Source organism: Oncorhynchus nerka, linkage group LG3, assembly GCF_034236695.1.
Source record: "Oncorhynchus nerka isolate Pitt River linkage group LG3, Oner_Uvic_2.0, whole genome shotgun sequence".
In the NCBI taxonomy this organism is placed as follows: Eukaryota; Metazoa; Chordata; class Actinopteri; order Salmoniformes; family Salmonidae; genus Oncorhynchus; species Oncorhynchus nerka.
Genome location: NC_088398.1, coordinates 63,539,041 through 63,550,324, shown reverse-complemented (window position 1 = coordinate 63,550,324; position 11,284 = coordinate 63,539,041). Strand labels below are relative to the sequence as shown.

At 42.7% G+C, this 11,284-nt stretch overlaps 1 protein-coding gene across 2 annotated transcripts in view; it reads left to right on the top strand.

Moving 5' to 3' along the window:
* Positions 1–493: 493 nt before the first annotated feature.
* The window catches only part of rnf17 (ring finger protein 17), a 35,641-nt gene continuing 24,850 nt past the window's right edge, over positions 494–11,284 (top strand). For both annotated transcript variants that reach the window (XM_029639324.2, XM_065014546.1), the window contains exons 1-15: positions 494–686; positions 1,153–1,265; positions 5,320–5,417; positions 6,567–6,630; positions 6,801–6,890; positions 7,129–7,232; positions 7,421–7,589; positions 7,723–7,799; positions 7,893–7,967; positions 8,258–8,673; positions 8,790–8,897; positions 9,005–9,166; positions 9,295–9,466; positions 9,589–9,730; positions 9,926–10,116. In XM_029639324.2, the coding sequence (XP_029495184.1) occupies positions 608–686; positions 1,153–1,265; positions 5,320–5,417; positions 6,567–6,630; positions 6,801–6,890; positions 7,129–7,232; positions 7,421–7,589; positions 7,723–7,799; positions 7,893–7,967; positions 8,258–8,673; positions 8,790–8,897; positions 9,005–9,166; positions 9,295–9,466; positions 9,589–9,730; positions 9,926–10,116 (2,060 nt within the window). In that variant the 5' untranslated portion in view covers positions 494–607. The remainder of the gene's footprint in view (positions 687–1,152; positions 1,266–5,319; positions 5,418–6,566; positions 6,631–6,800; positions 6,891–7,128; positions 7,233–7,420; positions 7,590–7,722; positions 7,800–7,892; positions 7,968–8,257; positions 8,674–8,789; positions 8,898–9,004; positions 9,167–9,294; positions 9,467–9,588; positions 9,731–9,925; positions 10,117–11,284) is intronic.

Sequence of the window (11,284 nt, the reverse complement as noted above, 5' to 3'; positions counted from 1 at the left end):
ATTAACACATTCATACAACCAATTTAAATATTATTACTCATTTTAAATAGAGGGTTTACCATTGCTACCCGAAAGGCCGGTATTAAGTAGTTTCATCTTACCATCAAAAGTGAATCTATGCAGCCGGCTGTACACTCATATCCCCCTTGGACCCGTTCGTAAATATAACATTGTCCATTCAGCTGTAAATGTTTCGATTTCCTCCTTAAACCCATTTAATGGCAAGAAGGTGAAAAAACGGTGGAAATATGTTATTATATTATGTTTAAAATTAATTGTTATCATCATGCACTTGAGTGCACAATGGTCAACGTGTTCTTTAGCCTACCTGTCTTGACCACAATACTCACAGACTACATCACTGCCGGGTGCAGGCGGTTCCGGAAGGCCAGGAATTGCTAAAGTATGATATGGCGCCCTCAAGTGGGAATTATGGAGAAAGAAGTTGCCTTTTCTCCGCAGCCTTTTCCATCCATTCTGTCGTGTGCACGGTTGGGCCTTTCCATCTGCTCTTGCGTGCCTTTATGCGCACGTGACATAATTGGAGGCAGAGTACTCAGACAGAACATTCTTTCAATCGATGTGAACCGTAGTCGTCCGTTCAAAAATGTCGGACAGAACGCCTCGAGCCGACAACCCGAACTCTGTGGTTTGTAACATATGCGGTATTGCTTACACTTTACCAGGTAAATTCTTTGTAATAATTATAATTTGCCAGTCCACATATTGTCATTCATGTTGTTTAAAGTTTTAGCTATATCGAGCTAACGTTACCTGTCAAATTGCACACCTGTTAGCTAGCTTCGGGCCACGTTGTGGCTACCAAAACTTATACGGTCCATTTTCTTCAGTAAACAGGCGAACTGTGTTTATACAGTAACGTTATATCGTAGTTAATAATACACTTTGTTGACTTGAAGAAGCTTATCAAGAGTTTGGTCCGGTCACATCATCTCATTCTGCCTATAAACTGCCACAGTGCCAATACATCTGGACTGGACCATTATGGCCAGAGAGGAAGTATCTTCCGTTAACGTTAACTCTATTATGGCATAGGAAAATAAAATGTTGCAGGTTTAGCCACCTCCTTCCCTCAATCTAAAAATGCACAAAACGTTGTAAAATACATCTTAATGCCATTAATCTTTTCAGAGGACGAAATCGTTGGCAACCTTCCCAATGTCCTCCTATGTTCCCACATCTTCTGCACTACCTGTCTGCGCTCGCTGGAGTTTAACAATGTCATTCTGTGCCCTGAATGCAAGGTACAGTACAGTACTAGCACCTGATGTCAGCTATACAACAAACACTACATGAAACTGATGGTCACATACATATTTCAGAAGGGGTACGGCTGTAAATGCAATGCTGAATGTATACACTTCCCTGTATATGTATAGTCCCTATATTTTCAACATTTTCACATTTACAGTAATATAAATCAAATCCAATTATATTTGTCACATGCGCTGAACACAACAGGTGTAGTAGACATTACAGGGAAATGCTTACTTACAAGCCCTTAACCAACTATGCAGTTTTAAGAAAATACCTTTTAAAAAAAGTAAGAGATAAGAATAACAAATTTAAAGAGCAGCAGTAAAATAACAACAGCGGGGCTATATACAGGGGGTACCGGTGTCGAGGTAATTGAGGTAATATGTACATGTAGGTAAAGATATTAAAGTGACTATACATAGATAACAGAGTAGCAGCAGTGTAGAAGTGGGGGGGTGACAAATAGTCTGGGAAGCCATTTGATTAGACTTTCAGGAGTCTTATGGCTTTGGGGTAGAAGCTGTTTAGAAGCCTCTTGGACCTAGACTTTGCGCTCTGGTACCGCTTGCCATGAGGTAGCAGAGAGAACAGTCTATGACTAGGGCTGGAGTATTTGACCATTTATAGGGCCTTCCTCTGACACCGCCTGGTATAGAGGTCCTGGATGGCAAGAAGCTTGGCCCCGGTGATGTACTGGGCCATACGCACTACCCTCTGTAGTGCTTTGCTGTCAGATGCAGAGCAGTTGCCATACCAGGCAGTGATGCAACCCGTCAGGATGCTCTCGATGGTGCAGCTGTAAAACCTTTTGAGGATCAGGGGACCCATGCCAAACCTTTTCAGTCTCCCGAGGGGGAATAGGTTTTGTCGTACTCTCTTCACGACTGTCTTCGTGTGCTTGGACCATGTTAGTTTGTTGGTGATGAACAGTTCTTGTGCTGATGTTGCTTCCAAAGGCAGTTTGGAATTGTGTTGCAACCGAGGATAGACTATTTTTACGCGCTTCAGCACTCGGTGGTCCCATTCTGTAAGCTTGTGTGGCCTACCACTTCACGGCTGAGCCGTTGTCGCTCCTAGACGTTTCCACTTCACAATAACAGCACTTACAATTGACCTGGGCAGCTCTAGCAGTGCAGAAGTTTGACAAACTTACTTTTTGGAGAAGTGTAATCTTATAACGGTGACACGTTGAAAGTTACTGAGCTCCTCAGTAAGGCCATTCTACTGCCAATGTTTGTCTATGGAGATTGCATGGCTGTGCTCGTTTTTATATACAGTGGGGCAAAAAAGTATTTAGTCAGCCACCAATTGTGCAAGTTCTCCCACTTAAAAAGATGAGGCCTGTAATTTTCATCATAGGTACACTTCAACTATGACAGACAAAATGAGGGAAAAAATCCAGAAAATCACATTGTAGGATTTTTTATGAATTTATTTACAAATTATGGTGGAAAATAAGTATTTGGTCACCTACAAACAAGCAAGATTTCTGGCTCTCACAGACCTGTAACTTCTTCTTTAAGAGGTTCCTCTGTCTTCCACTCGTTACCTGTATTAATGGCACCTGTTTGAACTTGTTATCAGTATAAAAGACACCTGTCCACAACCTCAAACAGTCACACCAAACTCCACTACGGCCAAGACCAAAGAGCTGTCAAAGGACACCAGAAACAAAATTGTAGACCTGCACCAGGCTGGGAAGACTGAATCTGCAATAGGTAAGCAGCTTGGTTTGAAGAAATCAACTGTGGGAGCAATTATTAGGAAATGGAAGACATACAAGACCACTGATAAACTCCCTCGATCTGGGGCTCCACGGAAGATCTCACCCCGTGGGGTCAAAATGATCACAAGAACCACACGGGGGGACCTAGTGAATGACCTGCTGGGACCAAAGTAACAAAGCATACCGTCAGTAACACACTACGCCGCCAGGGACTCAAATCCTGCAGTGCCAGGCGTGTCCCCCTGCTTAAGCCAGTACATGTCCAGGCCTGTCTGAAGTTTGCTAGAGAGCATTTGGATGACCCAGAAGAAGATTGGGAGAATGTCATATGGTCAGATGAAACCAAAATATAACTTTTTTGGTAAAAACTCAACTCGTCATGTTTGGAGGACAACGAATGCTGAGTTGCATCCAAAGAACACCATACCTGCTGTGAAGCATGGGGGTGGAAACATCATGCTTTGGGGCTGTTTTTCTGCAAAGGGACCAGGACGACTGATCCGTGTAAAGGAAAGAATGAATGGGGCCATGTATCGTGAGATTTTGAGTGAAAACCCCCTTCCATCAGCAAGGGCATTGAAGATGAAACGTGGCTGGGTCTTTCAGCATGACAATGATCCCAAACACACCGCCCGGGCAACGAAGGAGTGGCTTCGTAAGAAGCATTTCAAGGTCTTGGAGTGGCCTAGCCAGTCTCCAGATCTCAACCCCATAGAAAATCTTTGGAGTGAGTTGAAAGTCCGTGTTGCCCAGCAACAGCCCCAAAACATCACCGCTCTAGAGGAGATCTGCATGGAGGAATGGGCCAAAATACCAGCAACAGTGTGTGAAAACCTTGTGAAGACTTACAGAAAACGTTTGACCTCTGTCATTGCCAACAAAGGGTATATAACAAAGTATTGAGAAACTTTTGTTATTGACCAAATACTTATTTTCCACCATAATTTGCAAATAAATAAATTAAAATTCCTACAATGTGATTTTTCTGGATTTTTTCCCCCTCATTTTGTCTGTCATAGTTGAAGTGTACCTATGATGAAAATGACAGGCCTCTCATCTTTTTAAGTGGGAGAACTTGCACAATTGGTGGCTTACTAAATACTTTTTTGCCCCACTGTACCTGTCAGCTAGGGCTGGGCGATATGACTATATATATATCGTGTGACAATAGAAAAACGTCTATTGTTTCATATTATGCTCTATTGTTTATTTTGTTGTGTCACAAATCCCTCTTTACGGCAATATTTTTCGTCAATTGGATGACGCTTTGTGTTGCAAATTTCTTTCCACATGTGAACGCAAACAAACATGGAGGAGAGTGAACGTAGCATGGAGACACAGAGCTCGTACCTAAAAGAGGGGCTACTTCGTTCGCATGGACATGGTTTGGGTATGAAAAGTCTGGCACAGACCAGAAAACTGTCCTCTGCAAAATATGCTGCAGGCCGTTCCTGACAACAGAATCAAACACCACTAACCTCTTTTACCACCTACGCAAGAATCATGTGAAACTGTACGGAGAGAGTCTACAGATGACACCCAAAAAAGTACAGTCGAGTGCTCGAAACAAACCCCCCCCCAAACTCGTTGCAAGAGGCTTTTGCCCGCGGCACACCATTTATGGCAAAGAATCACGAAGATGGGAGGAGATAACAGCTGCTGTTACAATTTACATCTGCAAAGACATGGCCCCAATTTACACGGTTGAGAAACGGGGGTTTCGTGAGTTGGTGCTAATTCTCGACCCAAGGTACCAAATGCAAATTGATATGTGACACGTATTAATGCCAAAATAACATGCAAAACAGGCAAGACTTCCAAAATATATATATTTTAGGCCTATATTATTTTGTTTGCAACTATAGTTGAAATGTTTTCTATTTACCTTTTTTAGATTTTATACATTAATATTTTGTTTTGTTACATGCTTAATTGAAAATTTGCACAAAGGTTCTAAATAAAAGGAGAAATAATCAAATGAGTAAGTACCTTTTTATTTGAGTATAATTGAAAGAGAAATAGGCCTTTTACATGGTCATTTTATATAAAGTAGTTATTCATTGAATTTACAGAAAATGTGCTATATCATATGTATCGTAATCGGGATATGAAATTACCTATATCGGGATATGAGATTTTGGCCATATCGCCCAGCCCTACTGTCAGCAATGGGCGTGGCTGATATAGCCGAATCCACTAATTTGAAGGGGTGTCCACATACTTTTGTGCCAGTTCATATTACTTACCAGCAGGCTAATTGGCTGCAGTGTGAATAAGTAGTGTAGTTGTATGAAATGCAGTGGGTGTTCCTGCAGGTTGAGTCCACTCTTCCTGAAGGAGGGGTGGAGGGACTGCAGGTGGACAGCAGAATCATTGGCCTCATCTACACAGCCAAAATGAACAAAATGAAAAGGTATATAACAGTTTATTTCACATACTTATAAATACACACATGCCAGCCACTATGATTCACTCAGGCAGTTTACAATGCAGAAACTGAATTGCTGTCCAGTTGACCTTACACACATATTAAGAGCATAATTATAAATAGAAAACATTTCAATATTATTTCCCCCTATTCTAATTTTTCTTTTCAGTGTCCATTTAGCAGCTAACTCTGAGCGAACACTACCATTCTCCTCAGACCATTATGGGTCCTTTAGTTGGGAATCACAGAGATTCTGTCTCATATCTCAATGATGAAGAAACACTCCAAACTAGAAATATAATGCATTTGGAAAGTATTCAGACCCCTACACTTTTTCCACATTTTGTTACATTAGACTTATTCTAAAATTGAGAATTTATTTTTTCCTCATCTTTCTACGCACAATACCCCACAATTAAATTTTTGAAAATGTAAAAAAATCAAATAAACATCTTTATTTACATAGTGCTTTCGTAAAGTATTGATACCCCTTGACTTTTTCCCCTAAAAATTACGTTACAGCCTTATTCTAAAATGGATTAAATAGTTTTTTTTCCCCCCTCATCAATCTACACACAATACTCCATAATGATGAAGCAAAAACAGTTTTTTGACAATTTTGCTAATTCAAAATAAAAAACTATCACATTTACATGAGTATTCATTCCGACCCTTTACTCAGTACTTTGTTGAAGTACCTTTGGCTTGGTTTTGCACTGTCAACTGTGGGACCTTATATAGACAGGTGTGTCTTTCCAAATTGTCCAATGAATTTTAATTTACCACAGGTGTACTCCAATCAAGTTGTAGAAACATCTCAAGGATGATCAATGGAAACAGGATGCACCTGAGCTCAATTTCGAGTCTCATAGCAAAGGGTCTGAATACTTATATAAATAAGGTATTTCTGTTTTTAATAAATTAGCAGATATTTTGTAAAACCTGTTTTTGCTTAAGAGGTTTTATGTGTAGATTAATGAGAGAGAAAAAACTATTTAATCCATTTTAGAATAAGGCTCTAACATAACAAAATGTGGAAAAGGTCAAGGGACCTGAATACTTTCCAAATGCACTTTATGTAATCGTTCTTATTCTGTAGACAACCTTTATTTTTGTTTATTAAAACTCTGGTAGAGACAGACCGAGGCATCACAGAGTCAAATCCTCGTCTTCACCTCTCGAGGAGGACACAAAACAGGTATGGTTTAACGTTAATATAAGTGTGCTTGGCCTGTCTGATCAGTAATATCCAAGCTCCTGGAGTCAGTCAGCCAAACAGAGATGCAGGGCATTATTTAAAGAATGCTGCAGAAATGGAAGAATTTCTGTTGTTTCTATATTTTAGGCAATATATGTATTCTGTTCTAGGGTCCAGATGTAGAGAAAGCACTGAAAGCAGTAGAAGAGGCTCTGTCTCAGGCCTCTGAGAACATGGCCAATCTGGACAACATCCATCAGGTGAGCGACTAAAGTACTGTCCTAGATCTCCTGTCCTTCCATGATCCAATAATACTATGGCCTGGTTTCCCAGACAGATTAAGCCTCGTCCTGGACTAAAAAAAGCACATTAAATGGAGAATATACATTGTGTATGCTTTGTAGTACAGGACTAGGCTAAATCTGTGTCTGGGAAATCAGCCCTGTATGAAAGCAAGATGTTACCTGTAGCATACCTGCTGTGTGCTTGGCTCTGCAGACTCTGGTGAAAGGCTTGATGGTGCAGGTGAAGAGAGAGAAGGCCAGACTGCTGATGGAGATAGATGAGGCTATGGACAGGGCCTTCACCATCCTCAATAGAAGGTACACTACTCTACAACCACCTCATACCTTCTTCTCACTAATGGGCAAGTGTGTTATGTATTTGTAGCTTCTGCTACTTATTGTGTGTATTGCGCTTGGCTGTAATGCTTTTTATCAGGGCTGATCAAATGGACCCCATTATTTTTCACTATGTTTCATGGGGTGAGGTGTAATTCCTACATTGTCAGGAAGGGGGCACTGGTGGCTGAGCTGACCAACATGGAGCAGCACTTCCCGTCCAGCAGGAGGGAACTGGGCCGGGTGGAGGAGAGGATGAGGGCCCTGGACACAGCCATGCAGAAGGCCAAGCAGGTCGGACAGCACCCCTCCCTGGAGAGCTACTGTGACCTGGAGCAGGTACATACATACATACATACATACATACATACATACATACATACATACATACATACATACATACACTAAACTGCACCTTCTGGTTGTAGAGTGGCACTTCAAGGAATACGAGGTGTGTTTGTGTGTTGAACAGTTGTTGGAGACCCTGCAGGCTTCTGTGGATGTACAGTCGTTTGACCTGAAGTGTCTGTCTCTGGGCTCTGGACTGAGGTGAGTCAATAAAGTTGACTTGAATTACAATTTAAAACCCTGTAGTTTGAACTCACATCTGAACCATGGCGTGCATGTATGTGTGCGTGTTAGCTGCATAGCACAGCAGGATGCGCTGGGCAGGAGTCTGAAGGCGTGTCTGAAGATCAACATTGGGAATGCCAAGATGTACGTACTGTAATTTTATTTTATTTATTTTTTTTATTTTACCTTTATTTTACTAGGCAAGACCAGTTAAGAACAAATTCTTATTTTCAATGACGGCCTAGGAACAGTGGGTTAACTGCCTGTTCAGGGGCAGAACGACAGATTTGGTACCTTGTCAGCTCGGGGGTTTGAACTTGCAACCTTCCGGTTACTAGTCCAACGCTCTAACCACTAGGCTACCCTGACTACAGATAGAAAAATATATGTATCTTTGTTAAATGGTTTAACTGACTTTTGAACTCCCCCCTCAGTCTGACAGATGAGCTGATCCACAGAGACAGAGAGAGGCCCCAGGAGCAGGCTGGGCCCAATAGGAAGGCCCCCCTGCTCCCACACTCCCTTAGCACCAGAGAGCCCAGCCGCCCCCAGCAGCAGCAGCAGCAGGTGAGCCAAACGATGATGAGGCCTCCCCCGTCCAGCACCAGAGAGCATGTTCCACCTCACCAGGAGCAGGAAAGCCTGAGGATGACTAGGCATACCTGGGGCCCCTCTCGGCCCTTACCCAGCTCCAGCCCTGTCTCAGACTCCGGACCCAACGTCATCATAGAGGAGATTATAGAGGAGAATGAACAAGGAGGAGAAGGGAAGGACGAAGTCAGTTTGAAATCCTGCCATCAAGTCACCACAGCCTCATCCAAAACCACTGCAGCAGGGTTCTCAGTTGGAGGTTAGTGACAATGTCACAGCAACATTTAGAGAGCACGTTAGTGCATGTCTGCTGAGGTAAACCGCATCCCCATTACCCATAGGATAATAATGGTGTTTCTTGGTTTCTGCTTGTAGTTGTCCCAGCTCACCTGTCTGAGCTGCAGCAGGCCAGTGAGAGACAGAGAGCCCAGAGGAGCAGCAAGAAGAGCCAGGAGGACCTCTCACCTGTCAGTCAGGGGAAAGGTAGAAGAGAGACAGACACACATTTCACATAATAACATGCACAACCATTATGGTCACAATCTATAACTTGATGAATAGAGACACCTATAAACTGTGAGTGTGTTCAGTGTTCCAGGAGTGGGTGATGGTGACCCATGTGGTGAACCCTAACCACTTCTACATCCGCCACGTGGCAGAGCAGAGGGCCTGTATTCTGCTGTCCAAGAAGATCAACTCCCTCTGCTCTGGAGAGAGAGGACTGTTCACAGCCAGCGACATACTGGAGACTGGTGAGATCACTGTGTGTGTGTGATACCTTACTGTGGGTATGTCCCTCTCTCTAGGCTTTATGGTGTTTGTGAAATGAAAGCAGTGCGATGTTGCCACTCTGACTATTGCGCGTGAGTGTCTCCATCAGGCTCCACAGTGTTTGTGAAGTGGAAGGAGGGGATGTGGTGTCGGGCCACCCTGACAGAACTGTTCCAGAGAGGTCACCTGGACCCGGTCCGCAGCTGTCCTGTTCCTGAACTTCACCGTGTCAGAGTCTACTTCCAAGACTATGGTTTCTGCAAGGGAATAGCCCTGCAGAGGTACAGATGCACACGCACACACGTGAAAAACCTAGTAGGCATAAAAAGGGACAGAACATTGATTTGTTTTTTCAGTCACCCAGGTTTGTCTTTCTCTTACACCTCTACTTCCCCATTCCCAGTGAGGAGGTGGGTCCAGACCTGTTCATCAGGGACATGAATGAGCGTCTGAGAAGAGTGGACGTGGCCGGCCAATCAGAAATGAGCCGCTGGCTCCCTCAGGCTATCAAGTGTTCCCTCAAGGACATTGTGCCTGCAGACCTGGTAAGTCGATGACATCGTGCCTGCAGACCTTGTAAGGGGCATACATTTGCATATTGTCCATATTCTGACATAACATTTGTGTATGTCGCCATCTATCTTTTTTTCAAGTGAAGGGCTTTTGTAGAAGTGACTAAGATGAATTTAGATTTGATTTCTTTACCTGCATCCCCCTCCTTTTCCTCTCTTCTCTCCCAGACTAAAGGCTGGAGTGCGGAGGCCCAGGATGAGTTTCGCCGCGTGGTGGGCTCAGCCTCAGTAGAGATGCAGGTGTTTGGTCAGGAGAGAGGTGCTCTGCTGGTGGACCTGAAGAAAGCCCCCATGGACAGCGGTTCCAGCAACATGCCCATGTCCCTCCGAGAGTACCTGGTCTTCCTCGAGCTCGCCAGGTACATACATACTCAGGGTTCGTATGGTCATGAAAATCCTGGAAAAGACATGGAATTTTTTGAATGGTGTTTTCCAGGCCTGGAAAGGTTTTGGAAAATGATCAAATCTGAAAAGTTGTGGAAAAAGTAATTTTCTGTTAATGTCATTTGTTTAGAGACCATTTTTTAATATTTTATCAATCAAATTAAAATCCACATATTAAAATGCGTATTTACTCTGTTCCATCTGACTGGGCAACCTGCTGTCTCGTCAGCCCAGCCAAGCAATTTATCAACTCGATCTCCACTGTAAAAAGCATCTAGACATTATCTCACATTTCTTTTAGACTAACATTTAGTTTTCAACAGCAGAGATTTATATCAACCTTGCTGTCTGTCTCTCTGACATCTGCAACATTGTTTCAATATTCAAATTTGATCTCCAGCTGTTCCATAGTAATGAACGTGAGGAGACCGGCAGGCAGCGTTTCTCAGCCAGTCGAAATCATGAATCAGCTGGCATAATTTTTATGGGTATATACAAAGAAATGTCAATTGAAAAAAGGTCAAACTAAACTAAGTGCAACTAGTTTGTAGTCTTTTCAGTTTGAAGGGATTGTGTTAGCTGAGTTGTTGGCTAGCTCCTCTGAACAACAGTGTTCTGACGAGTGAGCACATTTTCTATGCCAACCGAAATCGCGCCTTATTAGCTCATTGTTATGGATGTATCCAAATAAATGTCACTAGAAAACAGCTTAAACAAATGCAACTACTTTGCTGTTATTCTGGCTGCACTTTTTTATGTGACTGTAAATTAGCTGTAGTTGGCTAGCTTGCAAGCAAGGGATAAGAACATTGCAATCGTTCGTTCGTTTTGAACGATTGGGTCTCATCCATAGATGCAGAACAAAAAGACTGAATGACTGGGTCGCGTCTCTGGCAACCGAACCGATCGAACGAATGACCAGCCTGCTTGGTTAGCAACCTTAGATTTGTGTTGGGACTATATCTTGTGGAAGGATGAAATAGTATGAATAAATTCATAAAATGTTTTTTTAATGGAAATATGTCAATGATTAATGTAATATGTTGGTAACATGTTGTATAAAAGTGATAATGCCCTCGAAGCCGGTGTTTGGAGGATATATTGGCACGGTTTACTTTTTCTCAAGGTTAACAACACCCGTGC